This window comes from Bombina bombina, chromosome 2 (assembly GCF_027579735.1).
Source record: "Bombina bombina isolate aBomBom1 chromosome 2, aBomBom1.pri, whole genome shotgun sequence".
Taxonomy (NCBI): Eukaryota; Metazoa; Chordata; class Amphibia; order Anura; family Bombinatoridae; genus Bombina; species Bombina bombina.
In genome coordinates, this window is record NC_069500.1 from 406906732 (window position 1) to 406933964 (window position 27233).

General features: G+C 41.0%; 1 protein-coding gene across 2 annotated transcripts in view; it reads left to right on the plus strand.

Annotated features, from left to right (window-relative positions):
• Positions 1-27233, plus strand: part of ANKLE2 (ankyrin repeat and LEM domain containing 2) — a 263181-nt gene that overhangs the window by 226502 nt on the left and 9446 nt on the right. For both annotated transcript variants that reach the window (XM_053701894.1, XM_053701893.1), the window contains exon 12: positions 4172-4303. In XM_053701894.1, coding sequence (XP_053557869.1) covers positions 4172-4303 — 132 coding nt within the window. The remainder of the gene's footprint in view (positions 1-4171; positions 4304-27233) is intronic.

The following is a 27233-nucleotide window of genomic DNA, read 5'->3' on the forward strand; positions in this document are numbered from 1 at the left end:
CTTTAAATTTAAGCTTGAACACCTCCGACTGTTACTCCGGGAGGTTTTAGCGACTCTGGATGATTGTGACCCTATTGTAATACCACCAGAGAGATTGTGTAAAATGGATAAATATTTAGAGGTCCCTACTTACACTAATGTTTTTTCAGTCCCTAAGAGGATTTCGGACATTGTTACTAAGGAATGGGATAGACAGGCATTCCGTTCTCTCCCCCTCCTACTGTTAAGAAAATGTTTCCCATATCTGACACCATTCGGGATTCCTGGCAGACGGTCCCTAAGGTGGAGGGAGCTATTTCTACCCTGGCTAAGCGTACAACTATATACCTATTGAGGACAGGTTGTGCTTTCAAAGATCCTATGGATAAAAAATTAGAGGGTCTTTTAAAGAAATTGTTTATTCATCAGGGTTTTCTTCTACAACCTATAGCATGCATTGTTCCAGTTACTACTGCAGCAGCTTTTTGGTTTGAGGCTCTAGAGGAGTCTCTTAAGGTTGAGACCCCATTAGATGATATTTTGGATAGAATTAAGGCTCTCAAGCTAGCTAATTATTTTATTACCGATGCCGCTTTTCAAATGGCTAAATTAGCAGCAAAAAATGCAGGCTTTGCCATTTTAGCGGGTAGAGCGTTATGGCTTAAGTCTTGGTCTGCTGATGTGTCATCAAAATCATGCCCTTCCTCAGGACAAGACAGTTAAAATGAGGGCTAAACAAAATAATTTTCGTTCCTTTCGAAACTTTAAAGGTGGACCCTCTACTTCCTCCTCCACCACAAAGCAGGAGGGGAATTTTGCGCAATCCAAGTCAGTCTGGAGACCGAACCAGACCTGGAATAAAGGTAAACAGGCCAAGAAGCCAGCTGCTGCTACCAAGACAGCATGAAGGGGCAGCCCCCGATCCGGGACCGGATCTAGTAGGGGGCAGACTTTCTCTCTTCGCTCAGGCTTGGGCAAGGGATGTTCAGGATCCCTGGGCATTAGAAATCTTGACCCAGGGGTATCGACTAGAATTCAAGGATTTTCTCCCAAGAGGGAGATTTCATCTTTCATGTTTTTGTCTGTAGACCAGACAAAAAGAGAGTCGTTCTTATGCTGTGTAGAAGACCTATATACCATGGGTGTAATCTGTCCAGTTCCAAAACTAGAACAGGGGCAGGGGTTTTACTCAAATCTGTTCGTGTTTCCCAAAAAAGAGGGAACCTTCAGACCGATTTTAGATCTCAAATGCCTAAACAAATTAGATGGAGACCATATGAAAAATGTTACTAATTATCCAGGAGGGTCAATATATGACCACCGTGGACTTGAAGGATGCGTATCTGCACATTCCTATCCACAAAGATCATCACCAGTTTCTCAGGTTTGCCTTCCTGGACAAACACTACCAGTTTGTGGCCCTTCTGGCTAGGGTCCCTTCTGGCGGTTCTAAGGCCGCGGGGCAAAGCAGTGGCGCCCTATCTGGACGATATTTTGATTCAGGTGTCAACTTACCATCTAGCCAAATCTCAGATGGACATCATGTTGGCTTTTCTAAGAACTCACGGGTGGAAGGTGAATATAGGAAAGAAGTCACTAGTTCCACAGACGAGAGTTCCATTCCTGGGAACTCTGATAGACTCGGTAGACATGAAAAATTTTCTGACGGAGGTCAGAAAATCAAAGATCCTAAGTACTTGCCGAGCACTTCAGTCCATTCCTCGGCCATTAGTGGTGCAGTGTATGGAGGTCATTGGATTAATGGTAGCGGCAATGGACATTGTTCCGTTTGCTCACTTTCATCTCAGACCACTGCAGCTGTGCATGCTCAGATAGTGGAATGGGGATTATGCGGATTTATCTCCTCAGATAAATCTGGATCTAGAGACCAGAGACTCTCTTCTTTGGTAGTTATCACAGTATCATCTGTCCCAGGGAATGTGCTTGGGTCATAGTGACGACGGACGCCAGCCTCTTGGGCTGGGGTGCAGTCTGGAATTCCCTGAAGGCTCAGGGTGTTTGGACTCAGGAGGAGTCCCTACTACCAATCAATATTCTGGAACTGAGAGCAATATTCAATGCGCTTCAAGCGTGGCCTCAGTTGGCTTTGGCCAAATTCATAAGATTCCAGTCGGACAATATCACGACTGTAGAATATATCAATCATCAAGGGGGAACAAAGAGTTCTCTAGCGATGATAGAGGTTTCCAAAATAATTCGATGGGCAGAGACTCACTCTTGCCATCTATCAGCAATCTGTATCCCAGGAGTAGAGAACTGTGAAGCAGAATTTCTAAGTCAGACTTTTCATCCGGGGGAGTGGGAGCTCCATCCGGAGGTGTTTGCGGCATTGATCCGTCAATGGGGCACACCGGAATTGGATCTTATGGCATCTCGTCAGAATGCTAAACTTCCACGTTACGGATCCAGGTCAAGGGATCCCCAAGCGGTACTGATAGATGCTCTAGCAGTACCTTGGTCGTTCAACCTGGCTTATGTGTTTCCTCCATTTCCTCTCCTACCTCGTCTGATTGCAAGAATCAATCAGGAGAGAGCTTCAGTAATCCTGATAGCGCCTGCGTGGCCACACAGGACTTGGTATGTAGATCTAGTGGACATGTCATCTCTGCCACCGTGGAAACTGCCATTGAGACAGGACCTTCTCATCCAAGGTCCGTTCATCTAAGCGGGGATTCTCTGAGTCGGTCATTGATACTTTGATTCAGGCTCGAAAGCCTGTCACTAGAAAAATTTACCATAAGATATGGCGTAAATATCTTTATTGGTGCGAATCCAAGGGCTACTCATGGAGTAAGGTTAGGATTCCTAGGATTTTGTCCTTTCTCCCAGAAGGATTGGAGAAGGGATTATCAGCTAGTTCTTTAAATGGACAAATTTCTGCTTTGTCAATTTTACTACACAAGCGTCTGGCGGATGTCCCAGACGTTCAGTCTTTTTGTCAGGCTTTAATCAGAATCAAGCCTGTGTTTAAACCTATTGCTCCGCCATGGAGTTTGAATTTAGTTCTCAATGTTCTTCAAGGGGTTCCGTTTGAACCCATGAATTCCATAGATATAAAGCTTTTATCTTGGAAAGTTTTGTTTTTATTTGCTATCTCTTCTGCTCGAAGAGTTTCTGAGCTTTCTGCATTACAATGTGATTCGCCTTATATTCCATTCTGATAAGGTGGTTTTGCGTACTAAACCTGGATTCCTTCCTAAGGTTGTTTCAAATAAGAATATTAATCAGGAAATTGTTGTTCCTTCCTTGTGTCCTAATCCTTTGTCTGTTACATAACCTGGACGTGGTTCGTGCCTTGAAGTTTTACTTACAAGCGACCAAGGATTTCCGTCAAACATCTTCTCTATTCATTGTTTATTCTGGAAAGCGTAGGGGTCAAAAAGCTACGGCTACCTCTCTTTCTTTTTGGCTGATAAGCATCATCCGCCTGGCATACGAGACTGCTGGACAGCAGCCTCCTGAAAATATTACGGCTCATTCTAATAGAGCGGTGGCTTCCACATGGGCTTTTAAAAACGATGCTTCTGTTGAAGAGATTTGTAAGGCTGCGACTTGGTCCTTCATATTTTTTCCAAATTTTACAAATTTGATACTTTTGCTTCTTCGGAGGCTATTTTTGGGAGAAAAGTTCTTCAAGCAGTGGTGCCTTCCGTTTAGGTGTCTTTCTTGTCTCTCCCGTTCATCCGTGTCCTGTTTCTTTGGTATTGTATCCCACAAGTAAGGATGAATCCGTGGACTCGTCGTATCTAGTAGAAGAAAAGGAAATTTATGCTTACCTGATAAATTGATTTCTTCTACGATACGACGAGTCCACGGCCCTCCCTGTCATTTTAGACAGATTATATTTTTTTTTTCAAACTTCAGTCACCTCTGCACCTTTTTTAGTTTCTCCTTTTTCTTCCTATACCTTCGGTCGAATGACTGGGGGGGCGGAGTCAAGGGAGGATCTATATAGACAGCTCTGCTGTGGTGCTCTTTGCCACTTCCTGTTAGCAGGAGGATAATATCCAACAAGTAAGGATGAATCCGTCGTATCATAGAAGAAATCAATTTATCAGGTAAGCATAAATTTCCTTTTTTATTATTCTTTGTTAAAATTTAGCTCCTTTCCTTGAATGCATACTGAGATAGGCTTAAGCGAGTATCTTAATATTTCTGTTTTTTATTTCAGTGGAGAGCCTTCCAAACTTGACAGCGATGTCCTATCTGCTTTAGAAAAGGTGGAAATTGATGACCAAAAATACCCCTATGTTTCCAAATGGATACATTCTGTGCTCTCCTACCCAAGTACAGAACGTCAAAGGTACAGAACTACAATGTAATGCCTTAAAATGCTTTGTGTTCAGATTATTAAAAAGTTTCAAGCAGTGGGTCATAGTATACCATTGAAAGGTATAGATCTATATAGATAGATATAAATATCTAAATAAAGCTGTAGTTGATATCTTAACCATTTAATTTACAAGGGTTGGTTGTTGGAGTCTGTAATACTAAATTTCTTCCAGGCTGATTCACGTTTACTGTAGTCTTTTCTTTTTTTTGATGCAAGACTTCTGGTGAGCTTTAGGTTTAAAAATTACAAAAGAAAAGGTTGATCAAATGGTGCTAGGAATATCAAAATAATTCTCTGTACGCTTTCCTGCCCAATAGATACCTTGGAATCACATGAGGACACTCAAGCGGCACAGAAAGAAGGGCAAAAAGGCATAGAAAAATGTAAAAAAAAATAAAATAAAAAAAAAGGGGGGGGGTTGCATGTTTCAATTTGTATATGGGCGTTTTCCAAACCCCAAAAATCTTGATAAAATCGACCTGTGTTTCTTTTTCTTTTTTTTTTTTTTTTTCTTTTTTTTTCTTTTTTTTTTTTTTTTTTCTTTTTTTTTCTTTTTTTTTTCAAAACATCTTTTATTGTCATTTTAATAGCACAATACAGCCGTTGTAATGAAAACATCACATAATAACACCAGTTGTTAGCTGAAAATGTGCTGACAGTCCAACTTTAACACATTACTAAGCAGATGATATTTTCAATTTACAATCAGTAAAGAGAGAAGAAAGAAAAGAAAAATTGTCTGTCAGCACGTCACTATCTCAATTCTTGTCTCACCTCCATGTCTCGTGTGACCTGCTCCGTCAGTCTGCTGTCAGTCACCGCTGCTGGCCCAGGTCCCCCTACTGAACATGCAAGATATTCCTCCCAGAGGAGGCGTACATCCGTCATAAAATTTAATTTCGTTCTTTTGGTATAGCCATATTCTTCCAGGGTCAATAGGTCGGTTATTTTTTCCGTTTAGTTAATTATTGTCGGGGAATGCAGAGTCGATTAAGCGCTATCAGAGCCTTGGCTCCCGTCAGACCTATCTGTAGTATAGTAAGTTTAAGTTTGCATGTAAGTCTTGGTAAGTCGTTCAGTAGGACTACTCTTGGTGTCAAAAGAAGCTCATAAGAGAGCAAGGCGCAGAGACAAGTCTCCACTGCCTGCCAAAAGGGTCTAATTTTAACACATGACCACCACATATGGACGTAACTCCCTCTCTCGTTACAGCCTCTCCAGCAGTATTCTGTTGCATGGGGGTAGATAGAATGAAGCCTTAAGGGGGTGAGATACCACTGTAGTAAGACTTTGAAATTTAACTCTAATGATTGGGGGGAAGTTGAGGATTGCTTTGTCTGTAGGAATATCCTACACCAATCTTCCTTTGACAATTCTATGTCTAATTCTCATTGCCATTTATCTGTATATGCTGGAAGTTGGGTCGTGTATTCGGTCTGTATAATTTTCCTGGCCAGCGATAGGGAATGTTTCGCACCTTCAGGTCTAGTACAAAGGTTTTTGAATGGAGGAGACCTCTCTTAGGAAATCATGTTTGAATGGGGAGGTGTGAATAAAATGCGTCAATTGAGAGTGTTTAAACCAGGTTGAGTATGTGCCCCCTGCCACTGTCTTCAAGTCTACACTTTTCTTGAGTTGCCCCTTTGTGGTGAATTTGTGTAGTGGAACGGTGTAACCCCATTCAGTTAGTCTCTGTTTACCCTTGTCCAAACCCCCTATCAGCTCTGCGTTCGTGGGAATTGGGAAAAGGGGGGAACGTGCGCCCAAGATGTGCTTTCTACGTTTTACTATTGAATCCCAAGAGTCAAATACCCATCGGTGAATCTCCAGTTCTGAACACTGTGGGGGTCTAAGTTCCCCAGGAACCTAGCACAACGCTCTTACATCTGGGACCCTGAGAATATGTGAATCGATCGCTACCCATGCCTTGAAGTCCCTAGATCTATGCCAATCTATGACCCGTTGTAGGGTTATTGCGTCTAGATAATCTGCTATGCAGGGTAGACCCAAACCTCCACTACTGTAGGCTCTATACATAGTGTCTCTGCAGATCCTAGGTTTAAGTTTCCCCCATATAAATAAGTTAATGTGCTTCTGGAGTTGTGTGTTAAACCATATATGGATAGGGAGTGTTTGGAACAGGTACAAGATCCTGGGCAAGGTGGTCATCTTTATACATCGATTACGACCCCACCAAGTAATCGGCTTAGCCAACCACGTTTTTAGGTCCTGTTGGACCTTCCGGGCTAGTGCTAAATAATTTTCATCAAAAAGTTGGGAGGTGTTGTGAGAAAGTTGGATCCCCAAGTATCTAATAGATTTTTCTTATAAATTCAGGGGGCATATATTTTTTATAGTTTTAAATAATTCAGTGGAAGAGAAACATTTAGGATCTAAATTTATTTTTGTTAACTAAAAAGTTTGAGTATTTGCCAAAGGAGTCAATCTGTTTGAGGAGCTCGAGGATAGAGGCCAGAGGGTCTGAGATTGTAAATAGGATATCATCCACATACATCGCTATCTTGAAAGTGTGTGGGCCTACATGTATGCCCTTAATTTGTGGATCTTTTCTAATATGCGCTGCAAGGACTTCCATTGTTAAAATAAACAGGGTGGACGAAAGGGGGCAGCCTTGCCTAGTTCCGTTGCGAATGTAAAAAGGCTCTGATAGCATGCCGTTTGCTCTCACCCTCGCAGAGGGATTCGCATATAGACTGAATATGCGGGTTACCATGTTGGGGCCGAACCCCAGTGACCTCATGGTTTCTCCTAGAAAGTCCCAACTGATGCGATCAAATGCTTTGTCTGCGTCCGTTGCTAGGACTGACGGGATTTTATGATATTTGACATAAGAGGCTAGAGTTACTGCTCTGATAGTGTTATCCCTCGCCTCCCTCCCCGGGACGAAACACACTTGATCCGTATGTATGAGAGTATTCAGAATTTTGTTAATGCGGTTGGCTAGGATCTTGCCCAGGATCTTGAGGTCTGTGTTAAGGAGGGAGATGGGTCTATAGCTACTCGGGTCAGTGGGATTTTTGTTTGGTTTCGGGATCACCGAAATATGTGCCAGTAACATGTCTTGGGAAAGTATGAGTTTGACATCTAAAGCATTGAATAACCGTAACAAATGTGGGGCAAGGATTGTCCTAAAGGACTTGTAGTATGCGTTTGAAAATCTGTCAGGGCCTGGGGCTTTCCCTGTGGGCAGATCGCAAATTGCGTTAAGATTAGATTAGAGATATTGGTTCTTCAAATATGTCCCTCTGCGCGGGTTCAAGTTTGGGCAAGTCTGCTGTCTCTATGTAAGTTCTCATTTGTTCTATTTGGTCGGGTGTGCTTCCCTTTTCAAGGTTATATAGTTTTGCATAGAATTCACTGAAGTGGTTGGCGATCTGTTTGCTGTCATATATATCCTTATTATCCGGGGTTACCAATTTGGGTATCTGTGATCTAATTGTTTGCGTCCTTAACAGTTTTGCTAGGAGTGGACCTGCACGGTTGCCCTCGTAGGCGTAAAGTTTCCTGATACTAAGGGCTTATCTTTGCGCTTCTTTAGTTAAAATATTATTGAGTTCTTGTCTAACCTTTTCAAGCTGTGTGGCTAGTAGGTGGTCTGTTGGGGTGTTCTTATGCCTGAGTTCTAAGTTATGGATCTGTTTGGAGAGCATCTCTATGGTCTTGTTATATGTTTTCCTCCTATATGCCGTGTGTTTGATACATTCACCTCTTAGAACAGCCTTATGGGCGTCCCATATTGTATTCGGGTTCATGTCCGGTGTAGCATTAATGTTAAAATATTCCTCTAATACCTTGGTCAGGGGTTCCAGTGTGACTGGAAAGTGCAGTAGGGAGTCATCCATTCTCCAGATGAATGGCGTAACTGGATGGTTGGGCCAGTCCAGATAGATATGTATGAGGGAATGATCGGACCAGGCTGTGGGTTGGATATCCGAGTCTTTTACTAAGGAGAGGTGGTTTCTGTCTATTAACAGGTAATCTATTCTCGTATAAACTTTCCATGGGTGTGAGTAAAAGGTGTAGTTTCTCTGGGTGTTATGTTGCACTCTCCAAATATCAATCAGCCCTAGTTGTGATAGGCAGTCATATAATGCATTTGGTGCCCTTGTTTGTGAAAAGGGGTTGCCGGTGGATGTGTCTAGTTTGGGGTTGAGTTATATTTAGGTCTCCTCCTAATATCAATGGTCCCTTACTGTTCTCAGTGACCATTGACAATAATTGGCGGTAAAATCTGGATTTATTACTGTTAGGGTCGTATACATTCACCAGGATTATTGGATTATTAAAAAGGGTACCTGTTATGATTAAAATTCTGCCTTCATCTATAACCTTATTTGTTATTGTGAATTGAATGTTTTTATGAAATAGAATGCCTACTCCGTTTTTCTTTATTCCAACCGAGTGGGAATTAAATATTCCAAGGGGGTATGTTTTAGATGTGAATTTTGGTTCTGCTGAGTTTAAAAAATGGGTTTCTTGTAAGAAAATAATGGAGTCTTTTTGTTTAGCAAAATGACGCAGGGCTACCGAACGTTTAGTGGGTGAGTTTAAACCCTTCGTGTTTTGTCATGTTATGGTAAGTGTTGGGTCAGTCATGAGTATTCGTAGGGGTGAGCCAGGTTCTATTTAGATGGTCCCTTACCTGCCGTCGACAGTGATGTGGGATCTGGGCAGGTGCCCTCCGAGTGGTCCAGGAAAAGGCAGGAGTACAGATGACAAGACAGAAGATGAGACAATGCATTATTTTCTTCACAATAAGTACTGTGCCGACAGACAGAAAAAAAAACAGAATTAATATGAACATCATAACATAACATTTTCCAGACCTAGATCTGCAGCAATCTAACTAGTAACAACTAAAGGTTGACAAATAGTCAACTGAATATTGAGAAACCTTATATAACAAAATTATTGGTAGCTACAAGTCTACTACGAATGGGGGTAAAACGAACTTCTAGGTTTGGTTGATGTAAGAACCAACCTAGTCATGGGAGGGGACCCTATCAGGGGGGGGTTAGGAAATATATAATTGTAAAATCTAAGGGTTATTTGTAATCTATCTCAAAAGAGGGGCCTATATGATACTGCATGAGTTCGTTACAAGATCGAAAACCAGTTGTTGGTTGTAGGATCTGATACCCAGTCCAACAGTTGGACAGAGGACAATTGTTGTCTTTGCATTCCAGGTTGTGCTCTCAGGTTGGGTCTGCTTCTCCATTTTCCTGTAGCTGTGCTGCAGGTGCTGGGTTCCTCCTCTTTTTTTGGGATTGTGGACCTTTCTGGGCGCTGAGGCCTGGGTGGTAGATTTGGGTGAGTTCTGTCCGCTTTGTTGCTGTCTTTCAGTAGAGGCAACGATGGTTGTGGAATATCCAATTGTGTGCAAAAGGTTTCCAGGTCCTCTGGGTCCCTATAGATATAGGTTTTATTCGCCAGCGTTAATGCACTAAGATCAGCATACACTTGTATGGAGTCTTCTCCGAACTGAATAGGAGACTTCTTCCGTGCTGCTTGGAGTATCCTTTCTTTGTCCAAGAATTTGTGACAACATAGGACAATGTCCCTGGGGGGGAGCTGATGAAGGGGACTTGGCCCTCAGAGCGCGGTGCCCTCAGGTCTAGCAAACATTTAAAGAGGTTCTGCAAATAAGATGGCATTTGTGCTGATTGAATCTGTTCTGGCACCCCTCTGATGCGGAGATTTTGACGTCTGCCCCTGTTATCAAGATCTTCTATTTGTGCTTGCAATTGTAGTATGGTGGTGTTTTGATGTTCTAAGGCAGTAGCCATGTTATCGGATGTCCTCAATGTCTCCTCCATCTGCTCTTCCAGCTGGAGAACCCGGTGGCCAAGTGCATTAACTTCTTTTTTTTTACCCCAGCCAACCCCTCTTTAATAGTATTGTTCATTTGGGTCATAAAGAAGGTGAGGTCATCTTTAGTAGGGAGAGACTTAAGGTCTGCTTTGGTGATGTATGTGGTCTGATCCTCTATGTGTTGAATCTTGTTCAGTACAGTCCATGTTATCCGCTGTGACCATGTCTGCATTTCCTGTGTTTGAGCCCTCATAGGGCTTGAAAAAGGCATTAACTTTATTCCCTTGTGTAATAGCTGATTTGCTTGTTTTTTCTCCTTTAGGTTTATTCTGCGTCGCCATATTTGCGGTAATAAGTTAGGCGTCGGCAAACTGTGTTCTTAAGTTGTCCGTCTGTTAACTATTGCTTCTTTTCAAGTGCTGTCTTATCGCTCCGCTTTTCGGCTGTGTTTGGTAATACTGCTAGTATATATAAAATTCAGCCTGTTGCGTGGCTAGGGGATAATGTGTGGCATTTCACAGTTGTAGAAAGTGTTTTTAATTCTTGGGGTAGAGGGCGATTAGTCAAGGGGGATTGCTATCCTAGAGCCCAGTAGGCCGCTTCCCAGGTGAGCAAAATTTACAGGCCGCAACTTAAAATGCGCAATCACCGGAGGAGCCGGTTGTACCTGCTTATGCTGCTGTCGATGGTGACTTCAACTGATGCGGTTTGCAGTCTGATCGTGGTCTGTGCTATGCAGGCTTATCTGCAATGTGTAGTGGGATTAACCGCTATTAGAATATGTGGCGTGACGTAGCTAGGCCTCGGTTCCACCTCCTCTATCTTTGTTTCTGCTCAATATTCGACAAGCCACCCTTTCCAAGTTACCCCTCAGATAGACAGAATTATTGCCTACATATCTGGCATATATTAGCCTGGATGGCCCTCCTTCAGGTCCGCCACCAAGACCATCGGCTCCGGAGCTCAGTTACTATGCGGCCGTGTTCGACCTCGGCCGGCTCCGCCCCCGCACTGTGTTTCTTTTTTAAGACACGATGAGTCCACGGATCATCTTAATTAATAATGGAATATTCACCTCCTGGTCAGCAGGAGAAGGCAAAGAGCACCACAGCAAAGCTGTTAAATAGCTCCTCCCTTCCCTCCCACCTCAGTCATTCTCTTTGCCTACGTTAGTGGCAAAGTGAGGTGTTAGTTTTAGAGTCTTAAATCAAGAGTTTTATTTTTAAAGTAGTGCAAGAGAGTGCTGCTTTGTTCTAGGGTGTAGCCATAGTCCATATCAGTCTCTTCAGTAGAGCTTTTGGTGGCTTTAGAGCAATGGGAACTTGTGGGACATAATGCTCACTGCGCCTCCCATACATTTATGCTGCCCTAACCCTGAAAAATCTGAGGGATATTACTCAGTATTTTCTCCTCTTTCACAGGTCCATGTGAGGTTTAGGACCTCGCAAACCTGGGAGCTGCCTTTGCTGTCGGGCAGAATATGAGGTAAGTGCTGACTTTTATTTCTGTTGATATATAGAAACACTCAGATGAAGTTGGACACTTAATTTGTATAGATGGGATTGATAAAGAAGCCCTTAATGGATTGGGCACTTTATTTTTATTTTTGCATGAATTCTTCCTGATAAATAGAAGATTATATGTGACAGCTAGCGCAGGCACTAGGGGGAACTTAGTATTTAACAGGGCAACCGACGATGGTGGTAGTCACATCTCCCGGCGGTAATTAAAGATTCATGCCGACTGAGAGATGACTGTTCTGATATCACCCTAGGCGGGTGTAATTGGTTTAACTGGCTGATGGGTTTATCTGACTAGCATAATACTTAGTCTCTGAGGCACTTTATCTCATCTCCTTACGGTAACATAAGAAACATGCCGACCGGGAGATTACTGTACTGATATCGCCCTAGGCGGGTGTAGTTAGGTGCTTTTACATCTAGTTGACTATTGTCATAATTAGTCTCTGGGGCACTTTATTCATCTCCTGGCGGTTACATATAACAACATGCCGACCGGGAGATGACTGTTTTGGTAACGCCCACGACGGGCAGTCTTTGGGGGGGCGGTATTTGCATATTGCGCCTTTTTCCACTTCTCTTCCGGAGCAGTTACTGATCCTATACGCATCTTCATACTATATGCGTAATGGGACCGGAGACTGTCTTTCTCTGTTGCGGTGGAGTTACTGATAACATAAACGTACTGCTCAGGGGGAGATAGTTTTTTCTGTTCAGACGGGCACCTCAGCAATTTCCTGCTGAGGGGTTTTTGATAAATAGCAAAGCTTATTTAAGCTGTTCTGCCATATTTACAAGATTTAATGAAAAGAGGAAAAAAGTTGCTCTTTTTAAAATTTAAAGTGAATGTAACATTTTTGTATGGTTTACTGTTATTAAAGGATTCTTTGGAAGCTCTTGGTTTTTTTGTGAAAAAAAAGGACCAAGAGGCTATGCAGAGAGGTTTTTTCTTTCGTGTTACACAATGTTTAACTACCACCTTTTTTTTCTTTCTTATGTATGTGAGGAATTTAATCCTTAGGAATAGTGTTTTTTTCTGAGACAACAGTTTCCAAAGAGACTTAAAAGGAAGGGAGCAGTCCGAGGCTCCCTAAAGGTTCAGGGAGTTTGGACTCGGTCTGAGTCCGTGCTACCTATAATTTTGCTAGAGCTGAGAGCGAAGGCTCTTCTGGCCTGGCCCAGTTAGCCTCGGTCCAGTTTATCAGGTTCCATTCGGACAATATACCTTCTGTGGCTTACATCACTCATCGGGGAGGAACGAGGAGTTCCTTAGAGATGACAGAGATAACCAGAAATAGCTCAGGAGGCATATTCCTGTTGTCTGTCGATGATCCACATCCCAGGGGTAATCTACTGGGAGGTGAACTTCCTGGGCAGGCAGACCTTTCAGGGGGAGTGGGAGCTCCATCCGGAAGTGTTCTCCAGCCTGATTCTCAGGTGGGTTTAGTCGGAATTAGATTTCTTGGCATTCTGACAGACTGCCAAGCTCCCGAGATTCGGGTCGAGGTGCAGGGATTCCCAGACGGAACTGTTAAATGCTCTGGCGGTTCCTTGGATTTTCACTCGAGCATATCTATTTCCTCTGTTTGCGCTTCTTTCTTGGGTCATAGCTCGAATCAAGCAGGAGAGGGCATCGGATGATCCTCATTGTTCCTGCTTGGCCTTGCAGAATTTGGTATGCAGATCTGGTGGACTTGCTATTTCTGCTGCCTTGGAGTCTTCCGTTGAGGAAGGACCTTCTAATTCTAGGGCCTTTCCTTCTCCCATTTCTAATATCTCTGCAGCTGACTGCTTCGAGATTGAACGTTTATTTTTATCCAAGCAGGGTTTTCTGACTCGGTCATAGTGACTATGATTCAGGTTCGTAAGCCTGTATCTAGTAAGATTTGCCATAGGATATTGCGTGCATATCTCTATTGGTGTGGATCCAAGAGCTACTCATGGAGTAGAGTTAAGATCCCTAGAATTTTGTCTTTTCTCCAAGAAGGTTTGGAGAAAGGCATCTCGTCTAGTTCCCTAAAGGATCAAATCTGAGCCTTTTCCATTTTGTTACACAAACGTCTGGCGGATGTTACAGATGGGCAATCATTTTGTCAGGCCTTGGTCTGGATCAGGCCTGTGTTCAAGACAATTACTCCTTCATGGAGTCTGAATTTCATTCTCAAAGTTCTTCTGGAGGCTCCTTTTGAGTTTAGGTTTTCCTCGATATTAAGTAGTTATCTTGAAAAGTTTTATTTCCTGTTGCTATTTCTTCTGCTCGGGAAGTGTCAGAGCTTTCGGCATTTCAGTATGAGTCTCCTTATCTTATTTTCCGTTCAGATAAAGTAGTTTTGTGTACTACATTTGGATTTCTTCCTACGTTTGTTTCTGATCGGAACATTAATCAGGAGATTGTTGTTCCCTCCTTGTGTCATTATCCTTCTTCTCAGAAGGAACGAGACTGTGCATTTTGGACGTGGTCTGTGCTTTAAAGTTTTCTCCTGCAGGCGACTAAAGATTTTCATCAGTCTTTTTCTTTGGCTGTGGTTTTCTCTGGAAAACGTAAGGGACAGAAGGCTAAGGCTACTTCTCCCTCTTTTTGACTGAAGAGTATCATAGGAAACTGCTGGACAGCAGCCGAGAGTATTACGGTTCATTCCACGAGGGCTTTTGCTTCCTCATGGGCATTCACAAATTAAGTTTCTGTGGAACAGATTTGCAAGACTGCAACTTGGTCTTCTTTTCAAACGTTTTAAAATTTCTTCATATTTGATATGCAGCTGAAGCTGCTTTTGGGAGAAAGTTTCTTCAAGCTGTGGTGCTTTCCGTTTCGGTTACCCGTCTTGTCCCTCTCGTATCATCAGCTTGGGTATTGAATCCCATTAGTAATTAAGATGATCCGTGGACTCATCGTGTCTTAAAAATGAAAAGAAAATGTATGCTTACCTGATAAATGTATTTCTTTTTTGACACGATGAGTCCACGGCCCACCCTGTTCTTATAGACAGGTTGTGGGTTGTTGTAAACTTCAGACTCCTCTGCACCTTGACTTTTCCTTTCTCTTCCTAACGTCGGTGGAATAACTGGAGTGGGAGGGAGGGGAGGGGCTATTTAACAGCTCTGCTGTGGTGCTCTTTGCCTCCTCCTGCTGACCAGGAGGTGAATATCCCGTTAGTAATTAAGATGATCCGTGGACTCATCGTGTCAAAAAAGAAATAAATTTATCAGGTAAGCATAAATTTTCTTTTTTCTTTCGTAGAATGATGATAGTCCATAGGATCGATAAAATGTGGCATATATTTCCTGCCACCAGGAGGAGGCCAAGAACCCATGCAAGAGCTTAAAGTGAAAGTGAAGTTAATAGCTCCAGAATTCATCCATTAGAGCAAAATACTAACTGCAATATGGTCGCTAACTTTTTTAAATATTTTTTTTCCAAAATTAGACTTTTTAACTATATATTTTATATTACCGTTGCTGGGCGAACTCTTCCCACTTTCTACTTCCTCTATTTCTGTAATTTGACGTATAGAGTGGTCCCACACGTTTTATACGTATATCTATTGCTCGTGCACAAAGTCCCTTTCTAATGCGCATGCACGAATCGTCCTGTCACAGTTTAATGTGCTCCACGGCGATACCGTATCCAAAACAGGAGCACGCTAATGCGCGATACTGGAACGCGCTCTAAACACAATTAGTCAGAAAAAAGTGCGCATGCGCAGACTAAGATGTGGGAGGGTGACGTAGTTTGATGGCCGCCTTATGGCCAGAATTTCAATTGGGTAGATCTAAAACGTGACCAAGGCAGAAAAAGTGAGTAAATAACGGGCTGATTTCGGAGATGGAAAAAATTTAATTTATTGCGGCGATAACTCTGTAAATAGAAAAATAGGAAAAAAATGATGAATGAAACTGCTATTATTTTTGGGTAAATAATATAACTGTGGATCGCAAACATTGTAAGTTAACTTTCACTTTAAATTAACTCCCACCCCCCCATCTGTTCTTGGCCGCCAGAAGATTGAGAATAGAGGTGTTAAAGTTACTTGCTTATGGATAGTTTGGGAGCTCAGATCAATGTGAGACCATTTATCCCTGAGAGATTTCCTTCACAAAGAAGACAGAAGAGATTTCCAGCAAGCTGAATGATACAGGGACAAAGGCATACCCGGTTATGTGCGCAGTATCTCCTTCCCCTGTGGGATAATGGTATTTCCTCAGAAATCTTCTGCTGTACTTGTACAAACACTGGAGGGCCTCTCTACTGAATACTGCTGCATTTGGATGACTGGTAATCCAGTGGAGGAATGCTTCTTCACGTAAGCCACTTACCACAGCACAGATACAGCCCACAGGCTATTATGAGGTATTCTAACAGAGTTACAGCATAGCCAGGGGACTTAGGCTCTCCCACTGACACACTTTTTTTGCCTAAATCGGGAATATAGCTGCCCTACATCACTTAGAATGGCACTCTAAGACGACTGACACCTTTTTGGACCCTTTGGCAGCCCTGGGACCCTTTTTCACTCTGCACACTACAATCAGCAGTTTGAAATCATTGGTCCCCTCACCAAGCATCCGGTTAGCTTATGCAGCATGAAGGGAAAGTTTTTGGGGTATATAATAGTGTTTTTGTGCAAAATGCTAATATTTTTTTGGCGTGAAGGTACGTTCGGAGACGCAAATTCGCCATTTTCGGCGTCTTAGTTGACGCCAGGTTCCTTGCACAAGGTTGCGTCATTTCCGGATGTTAGCGACAAAAAATTTCATTTTGCGTTGCGCATCATACTTGACGCCAAATAATTTAATTATTTAAACCCCACTTCCTATATGTCTCTTGCCTTTTTCTATGCTCAGAGGGCTATGCTGTTTGCATTTTTTTCCCATTCCTGAAACTGCCATATGAGGAAACTGATAATTTTGCTTTATATGTTGTTTTTTTTCTCTTACATTTGCAAGATGTCTCAATCTGATCCTGTCTCAGAAACTACTGTTGGATTCCTGCTTCCAGATAACAGTTCTACCAAAGATAAGTGTATCTGTTGTAAGTTAGCAGAGATTATATCTCCAGGGGTAGTATGCAACAGTTGTCATGATAAGCTTTTACATGCAGAGAATGTATCCATCAGTACTAGTACAATGCCTGTTGTTTCTTCAACATCTAATATACATGATTTCCCTGTGAATATAAAAGATTTTATTGCTGATGCGATTCAGAAGGCTTTGTCTGCTATTCTGCCTTCTAATAAATGTAAAAGGTCTTTTAAAACTTCTCATAAAGTTGATGAAATTTCAAATGACCAACAACATACTGATTTATCTTCCTCTGATGAGGATCTATCTGATTCAGAAGATCTTACCTCAGATATTGACACTGACAAATCTACTTATCTCTTTAAGATGGAGTATATTCATTCCTTGTTAAAAGAGGTGTTGATTACTTTGGATATTGAGGAAACTAGTCCTCTTGATATTAAAACTAGTAAACTTTTAAATTCTGTTTATAAACCTCCTGTGGTTACTCCAGAGGTTTTTCTAGTTCCTGATGCTATTTCTGATATGATTTCAAAGGAATGGAATAGGCCTAGTACTTTTATTCCTTCTGCTAGGTTTAAAAAGTTGTATCCTTTGCCAGCAATTAGATTGGAGTTTTGGGAAAAAATCCCTAAAGTTGATGGGGCTATCTCTTCTCTTGCCAAACGTACTACAATCCCTATGGAAGTTCCTTTAAAGGACCCTTTATATAGGAAACTTGAATCTTATCTAAGGAAAGCTTATTTATATTCTGACTATCTTCTCAGGCCTGCAATTTCTATGGCTGATGTTGCAGCTGCATCAACTTTTTGGTTGGAAAGTTTAGCGCAACAGGAAACAGATCCTGATTTGTCTAGCATTGTTCGCTTGCTTCAACATGCTAATCATTTTATCTGTGATGCTATTTTTTATATCAAAATTGATGGTAAATATATGTCTCTAGCGATCTTAGCTAGAAGAGATTTGTGGCTTAAATATTGGAATGCTGACATGGTATCTAAGTCTAGATTACTATCTCTTTCTTTCCAAGGTAACAATTTATGTGGTTCTCAGCTGGATTCAATTATTTAAACTGTTACTGGGGGGAAAGGAGTTTTTTTACCTCAGGATAAAAGATCTAAGGATAAATCTAAGGCTTCTAATCATTTTCGTTCTTTTCAACAGAATAAGGAACAGAAAGCCAATCCTTCAAATCCCCAAAGAATCTGGTTCCAATTGACACCCTCTTCAAGTTGGAATAAATCCAAGCCTTTTAAGAAACCAAAGCCAGCCCCCAAGTCTGCATGAAGGTGCGGCCCACATACCAGCTCAGCTGGTGGGGGGCAGATTAATACTTTTCCAAAACATTTGGGAAGATTCTGTCCAAAATCAATGGATTCAGAGCATTGTCTCTCAAGGGTATCAAATAGGATTCAGGGTAAGACCTCCTGTGAGAAGATTTTTTCTCTCACGCGTTCCAGCAGATCCAGTGAAGGCTCAGACCTTTCTGAAGTGTGTTTCAGATCTAGAGCTTTCAGGGGTAATTATACCAGTTCCGTTTCAGGAACAGGGTTTGGTGTTTTATTCAAATCTATTCATTGTCCCAAAGAAAGAGAATTCATTCAGGCCATTTCTGGATCTGAAAATTTTGTAAGAGTGCCAACTTTCAAAATGGTGACTATAATCACTATTCTGCCTTTTTTGTTCAGCAAGATCATTATATGTCCACAATAGACTTACAGGATGCATATCTTCATATTCCGATTCATCCAGACCCCTATCGGTTTCTGAGATTCTCATTTCTAGACAAGCATTACCAATTTGTCGCTCTTCCATTTGGCCTAGCGACAGCTGCAAGAAATTTTTAAAAAGTTCTCGGTGCCCTACTCTCTGTAATCAGAGAACCAGGGTATTGCTGTGTTTCCTTATTTGGATGATGTCTTGGTACTAGCTCAGTCTTTACATTTTGCCAAATCTCACACAAATCAACTAGTGTTGTTTCTTCAAAGATCAATTTACCAAAAAGTTTTTTGATTCCTCAGATAAGGGTCACCTTTTTAGGTTTCCATATAGATTCAGTGTCCATGACTCTGTCTATAACAGAAAAGAGACAAATGAAATTGATTTCAGCTTGTCAGAGCCTTCAGTCTCAATCATTCCCTTCAGTTGCTATGTGCATGGGGGTTTTAGGTCTCATGACTGCAGCATTGGACGCGATCGCCTTTGCTCGTTTTCATATGAGAACTCTCCAGCTTTGTATGCTGAAGCAATGGTGCAGGGATTATACAAAGATATCACAATTAATATCCTTAAATCCCAATGTTCAACTTTCTCTGACTTAGTGGTTAGATCACCACCGTATAATTCAAGGGGCCTCTCTTGTTCGTCCAACCTGGACTGTAATCACAACAGATGCAAGTCTTTCAGGTTGAGGAGCTGTCTGGGGATCTCTGACAGCACAAGGGGATTTGGAAATCTCAAGAGACGAGGTTGCCAATTAATATTTTAGAACTCCATGCTATTTTCAGGGCTCTTCAGGTTTGGCCTCTGTTGAAGAGAGAACTGTTCATTTGTTTTCAGACTGACAATATCACAACTGTGGCATATGTCAATCATCAGGGTAGGACTCACAGTCCCCTAGCTATGAAAGAAGTATCTTGAATACTTGCTTGGGCGGAATCCAGCTCTTGTCTAATTTCTGCTGTACATATCCCAGGCGTAGACAATTGGGAAGCAGATTATCTCAGCCGTTAGACTTTAAATCCAGGGGAGTGGTCGCTCCATCCAGATGTGTGTTTTCAGATTGTTCAGATGTGGCGTCTTCCAGAAATAGATCTGATGGTTTCCCATCTAAACAAGAAACTTCCCAAGTACCTGTCCAGAGTCGGTGGATGCGTTAGTTCCTTGGTTTTACCAACCTGCTTATATCTTTCCGCCTCTAGTTCTTCTTCCAAGAGTGATCTCCAAGATCATCATGGAACATTCATTTGTGTTTCTGGTAGCACCAGCATGGCCTTACAGATTCTGTTATGCAGACCTTGTCCGGATGTCCAGTTGTCAACCTTGGCCACTTCCTTTAAGACCAGACCTTCTTTCTCGAGGACCGTTTTTCCATCAGCATCTCAAATCGTTAAATTTGAAGGTATAGAAATTGAACGCTTAGTGCTTAGTCATAGAGGTTTCTCTGACTCAGTGATTGATACTATGTTACAGGCTCGTAAATCTGTTTCTAGGAAGATCTATTATTGAGTTTGGAAGACTTATATTTCATGGTGTTCTCATAAATTCTCCTGGCATTCTTTTAGTGTTCATAGAATTTTACAGTTTCTTCAGCATGGTTTGAATAAAGGTTTGTCTGCAAGTTCCTTGAAGGGGACAAATCTCTGCTCTTTCTGTTTTATTTCACAAAAAGATTGATAAGCTTCCTGATATTCAGTGTGTTGTTCAGGCATTGGTCCATATCAAACCTGTCATTAAATCAATCTCTCCTCCTTGGAGTCGTAATTTGGTTTTGAAAGCTTTACAGGCTCCTTCTTTTGAGCCTATGCATTCTTTGGATATTAAACTACTTTCTTGGAAAGTGTAATTCATTTTTGGCTATCTATTCTGCTAGAAGAGTTTCTGAATTATCTGCTCTTTCTTGTGAGTCGCCTTTTCTGATTTTTCATCAAGATAAGGCAGTTTTGCGGACTTCATTTACATTTTTTCCTAAAGTTGTGAATTCTAACAACATTATTAGGGAAATTGTTGTCCCCTCTTTGTGTCCTAATCCTAAGAATTCTTTGGAAAGATCCTTACATTCTCTGGATGTTGTAAGAGCTTTGAAATATTATGTTGAAGCTACTAAAGATTTCAGGAAGACTTCTAGTCTATTTGTTGTCTTTACTGGTTCTAGGAAAGGTCAGAAAGCTTCTGCCATTTACTTGACTTCTTGGTTAAAGCTTTTGATTCATAAGGCTTAATTGGAGTCGGGTCAGGCCCAGCCTCAGGGAATCACAGCTCATTCTACTAGATCAGTCTCCACTTCGTGGGCTTTTAAGAATGAAGCTGAAGCTGATCAGATTTGCAAAGCAGTAACTTGGTCTTCTTTGCATACATTTACTAAATTCTACCGTTTTGATGTATTTGCCTCTTCTGAAGCAGTTTTTGGTGGAAAAATTCTTCAGGCAGCTGTTTCAGTTTGATTCCTCTGCTTATGTTTTAACTTTTTTCTTTTCATTTATGAGAAAAACTTATTCTTTTGGTTGTGGAATTTTTTTCAGCGGAGAATGGCTGTTTTTATTTTATCCCTACCTCTCTAGTGACTCTTCTGTGGAGTTCCACATCTTGGGTATTACTATCCCATACGTCACTAGCTCATGGACTCTTGCCAATTACATGAAAGAAAACATAATTTATGTAAGAACTTACCTGATAAATTAATTTCTTTCATATTGGCAAGAATCCTTTAGACCCACCCTTTTTATGGTGGTTATGTTTTTTGTATAAAGCACAATTATATTTCCAATTCCTTTTTTGATGCTTTTTACTCCTTTTTTCTATCACCCCACTACTTGGCTATTCGTTAAACTGAATTGTGGGTGTGGTGAGGGGTGTATTTATAGGCATTGAGGTTTGAGAAGCTTTGCCCCTCCTGGTAGGATTGTATATCCCATACGTCACTAGCTCATGGACTCTTGCCAATATGAAAAAAATGAATTTATCAGGAAAGTTCTTACATAAATTATGTTTTTGTGATCCTGTCACTGGAGGGTGGAGAGTACCCACAATGGAGCTACCAGGGGATCACTTGGGGGCATTTGGTCAGTCAACCTATAGAGTAAGGTAATACCTAGGCCCTATATAAGTACTTTCAGTTGTTGTGGTGTAAATTGGCTAGTATAGAGGGCTCTATTACATTACATATCAGTGTATGTGTGTTGTCTCATGCTATATTTGTGAATTTTACACATAATGGAACCCAGAGAATCTGTGCCCACTGAAACTGTCAAACACTATGGAAGAGGGCCCTACTGATACTTCTCCCTGTACATTTTTGTGTCTGTTTTGCAAATCTGTTTGTGTGCTAGTTCATTCAACTGTGCAATAGTTGTATCTCTGCATGCAAATCAGCTGCTTCCCTCTACTAACGCTAAGGAATTGTGTCCTGTTCCTGTATATATTACTTCGGCAGCCTCTACTGACTTCACTCCTGAAATTAAAGATAAAGGGCTATGGCAGAATATTTAGCGGCTATACCCAAGATAAGTAAGCGTGAACGCAAATCTGGGCATTTACCTCCCTCTCTTGATGTGAACATGCAAACTTCTTCCCCTCTCAACCTTAAATTCCTGTCCAATTCAGATGGGGAAGTGTCATCTGGTGAACAGGACCCTGTTCCTGACTCTGAATTTGACAATGCTTTCAGATTTAAAATGGATCATATCTGCATTGAGGTACTAAGAACTCTGGTTATTTCCAAGGAAACACCTGCTTAAAACAAATCTATAAATAAATTAAATGTTGTTTCTTTCCTAAGATGGAGAGTCTACGCCATTCAATTACTAGTGGTAATATCACTCCTGGCCAGCAGGAGGAGGCAAAGAGCACCACAGCAAAGCTGTTAAGTGCTACTCCCCTACCCATACTCCCCAGTCATTCTCTTTGCCTCTGTCAATGGAGGAGGTGAAGTTTGGTGTCTGAAGAAATTAATTCCTTTTTCGGGTACTTTTCCCTGCAAGCAAGGATTTGGGTTTAGCCGAGTCCACGTCAATCTCTTCACTAGAGTAGTGGTGGCTTTTAAGCAGTTAGGAAACAAAGCAAGGACTACCGCACAACTTCCTAACACATTGCTGCCCATAGTACAGAAAGCAAGAGTAGGTTACTCTGTTCTTTATTTTTTCTACAAGTCTCTGTAAGGAGTATGTGTCCTTTCACGCCTTGTGAGCGGTCTTCCTGCCGGGCAGCTAGACTGCAGGTAAGTGCTTTTGTCTTCTAGGTCTTGGAGAGTGTAAATTAAGCTCAGGTGTTGTAGGCAGAGGGAAACACACGTCTCTTACTTACTGCATAGTTTCCTCTCTCTGCCGGTCATGTGACTTCTCTCTGCTGTCGGATATTTACGAAGCGGAGCGGCATCATGGAATTTCAGTCCCTTCAGTGTATATCTACTATATGATCGTTTTAGAGACTTCTGACAGCCAAATTGTGTATAAGTGTTACGATAAGGCAACTCAGCCTCTCTGAGGTGTAGGGGGCCTGATTGGTTTATTATATTAAAGCATTATTGCATAATGTTAAGCGGCTGTGGTTTTAAAAAAAACATTAAAAGTGACAGTGTATTTAAAAAAATTCTACAATTTGGGGAATTTTTTATTTAGTATTATGGACATGGACTAACTCTTGTCTTGACAAATGCTTGTAATGCCTTGAGGCACAAATTTTTTTGTCTATGCAATTCTGTGCTGCATGCTTAGCTAGAACACTTCAATTCTCAAAAAGATACATTGTTGCCCTCTGAGCCCAATGTCTCAGGATGATGCTGTTTAGGCAATGCTTTCTCCTCAAACGTCCCTGCAGATTTTGCTGCACAGGTATCTTCTGCGGTATCTGTGGCATTATCTGCTTTTCCTATGCTGGGAAAACGCAAGAGGAACATTAGACATTCAAATAGTAAGGTTTCTGTTCCACCTACTGCTACGCAAGTTGACCTCCCTCATAAGTCTGAGGAGGAGGATACGTTGGTAGCCTCTGAGTTTGAAATCTCAGATTCGGATAGTATTATTCCTTCATCTGATACTGAAGAAGTAAAACTTCACCAACAATTCCACCCACAAGGATCACCAACAATTCCTAAGGTTTGCATTCTTAGACAAACACTACCAGTTTGTCACCCTTCCATTTTTTCTGGCTACAGCTCTCTCACATCTTCACAAAGGTGCTAGGAGCATTTTTGGCGGTGATCAGAGCTCAGTGGATCTCAGTTGCCCTTTATCTGGACGATATCTTAGTATAGGACCCTTCCATGCCTCTTGCTATTGCTCCTACTCAAAGGCTATCATCTTTTTTCCAAGACCACGGTTGGAGAATAATGTTCCAAAAAGCTCTATAACTCCAGCTACAAGGGTGTCCTTACTAGGAGTTGTCATAGATTCAGTCCAAATGTGTTTATTCCTAAAGGAATCTCGCAGAATAGAACTTCAGAAATCTGTCTGCAACATGGTTAATTTCCATTATTAGCTAAATGCATTTAAGTGGTGGGACTTATGGTTGCGGCTTCGGACACAGTTCCCTTTGCCTGCTTGCACTTTGCGACCCCTTCAACCATCTATGCTCAGTGGTCAAAGAATTATCTGCAATTGGAACAGCAGATTGTTCAGGATTTTTCAATCAGACAATCTCTCTCTTGGTGAAAACAAGATCCTCCTTTGGCCCTTGGGGCATAATTTCTTTGCCCATCATGGGCTATAGTGACCACAGATACCAGTCTTTCAGGCTGTGGTGCGGTATAGAATTCTCGAAGAGCTTAAGGTGTTTGGTCTCCTCCGGAGGCAAGGTTATCAATAATCATTCTGGAACTCAGGGCATTTCTTTGTGCTCTTCAGTCCTCGCTCCTCTTAAAAGAAGAAAGGTTTTATCAGTTTTCTGTCTGAAATCACATCAGTGGCCTATATAAATCATCAAGGGGTAGCCGCAATCCACTGGCTATTTCAGAAAGTGTCCCAGATTGTCTGAGATTGGGCTGAGAGGAATCAATGCTCCACATTTAGCAGTTCACATTCCAGGTGTGAACATTTGGGAGGCGGGTTACCTCAGCCATTAGTCGGTCTATCCAGGAGAGTAGTCTCTTCATCTGGAAACCTTTGATCAATTAGTGATCAAATTATGTCTACCGGACATAAATCTGATGGCCTCCTATTTCAATCACAAACTTCCAACATACATGCAAGGTCAAGAGATCCAAAGGCTCAAATGAGACACCTTGGTGTGTCCATGGAATTTTCAACTAGCGTACCTTTCTTCCATTTGTTCTACTAAGTGTAATTGCTCGAATTTATCAGGAGTCGGCTTCTGTAATCTTGATTGCTCCAGCATGGGCCCGCAGAACATGGTACTGTATGCGGATCTAGTCCAGATGTCTTCTTTCCTTACGTGGCTTCTTCCTCTAAGACAAGATCTATTGTCTCAAGTACCTCTCTTCCATCAGGGTCTTTAAGTTTAAGACTTAGAGGGTTCTCTGATTCAGTTATTGACACTGATTCAAGCCAGAAAACCTGTTGCCCAAAAAAAATTATCACAAAAATTTGGAAGGCATAATTTTTAATTGTGTTCTTCCAGAGGATTTTCTTGGTATTCCTTTAGGATTCCTAGACTTCTTCAGTTTTTACAAGATGGCCTTCACAATGGTCTTTCTGCTAGCTTCCTAAACTGTCAAATTTCTGCTTTATCTGTTCTCTTTCATAGAAAATTAGCTAAACTTTCTTACGTTCAAGTGTTTGGTTTTTTGTTGTTTCTTTTGTCCAGGCACTACTAAGAATTAGGCCAGTTGAGAGACTGATTTTCTCCACCCTGGAATTTGAATTTAGTTATTTCTGTTCTGCAAGGTCCTTCCTTTGAACCAATGCACTCGATTGATATTAAACTCGTCCTGGAAAGTGCTTTTCTTGTTAGCAAATTCTTTAGCTGAGAGAGTTATCCGCTTTATCCTCTGATTCTCCTCCTCTTAGTTTTTTTTTTTTTTTTCTTTAAGTTTTTCACAAAGATAAAACTGTGCTTTGTACTAAATATGATTTTCTTCCTAAGGTAGTTTCTTCGGATAATATCAATAAGAAATTGGTTGTTCCTTATTTGTGTCTATATCCTGCTAATTCTAAGCAACATCTTTTACAAAATCTTGATTTAGTCAGAGGATTGAAGCTTTATCTTTCTCTGATACTTGTAAAGAGCAGAATGCTACTACTGTAGTTTTGACTTCTTGGCTCAAACAGGTAATTCACAAGGCTTACTTGGTGGCAGGAAGTTACCTCCAAAGAGTATCACTGCCCATTCTACTAGATCAGTTGCAACTTCCTGGGCTTTCAAAAATGTTGCATCTTTGGAGCAGATTTGCAATGATCTTCTGCATACTTTTTCCTAATTTTACTGCTTTTATGTTTTTGCTTCTTCACAAGCAGCTTTTGTCAGGAAAGTCCTTCAGGCCACAGTGTCTGATAAATAGGAACTGCCAGAAAAAATGTTCCACCCTTTCCATAACATGGACTATCTACTTAGGTATTAATCTCACGTTGTGGAATCTGTGAACTATCATCATACGAAAAAAAACAAAATTTATGCTTATCTGATAAATTATTTTTGAAATGGATAATAGTTCATAGGCCCCGCCTTTTCCAATTTTTTGGGCGACCGTTCTAATTTGCTCCTCTATAGATCCTCGGTTTGTCTTTCCTACATAATCTCTTTCCTACATTATCTCTTTCCTCGGCTATGCATTAAAGTGACGAGAGATGGGAGGGAATTGAAGCTCTTGTGTGGGTTCTTGGTTTCCACCTAGTGGCTGGAAATTATATTCTACATGTTATGGATCCTATGGACTATCATTCTGAAAGAAAATAATTTATCAGGTAAGCATAAATTTTGTGTTTCAACAAAACATCCACCAATTGGCAATACTTCAGAAATGTTCTACTTCTCAATTGCCCAAGTAGTAAATTCAAATATTCTAACAACCAATCATTTTCAGCTATAATGTTCCACTATTGAGTTCTCTCTCAGGTACTCTGTTAAATTTCTTCTGATTGGTAATATCATCCAATCAATTAAATAAACTCTGTAGTTTCTCATTAATACTACTTCTTAAACAAGTGTGTTTACCATAATATGTCATGTAAAATGGTGTTTGCAATCTACGAACAAGTACGCTTTACAGCATTTCCTTTTAAGACAAATTCTTTATATATTGTAGCTACTGTTATATTCTTGTTGTACAAATTCATATTTAATATAGATAATCCCTTTATTACCCATTCCCCAGTTTTGTATAATCAACACTGTTTTATTAATACACTTTTAACCTCTGTGATTACTTTGTATCTAAACTTCTGCAAACTTGCTTTTGATAACATTGTGCTCGCTCCCATAAAGTTATCAAATATGCCACACATGAACTAGCACTGTCTAGCTGTGGAATACTGTAAAAATGCACTGAGATAAGAGGCAGCCTTCAAGTGCTTAGAAATTGGCATATGAGCTTACCTAGGTTTAGCTTTGAACAAAGAATACCAAGAGAACAAAGCAAATTTGATGATAAAAGTAAATTGGAAAGATGTTTAAAATTGTATTCCCTATCATTTTGCACGGATTATAATATTAAAAAATTGGTGAATTTTAAACCCAATTTAAAGGGACAGTAGAATCAAAACTTTCATGATTCACATATGTAAATTGGAAAGTTGTTTACAGGGAGTGCAGAATTATTAGGCAAATGAGTATTTTGACCACATCATCCTCTTTATGCATGTTGTCTTACTCCAAGCTGTATAGGCTCGAAAGCCTACTACCAATTAAGCATATTAGGT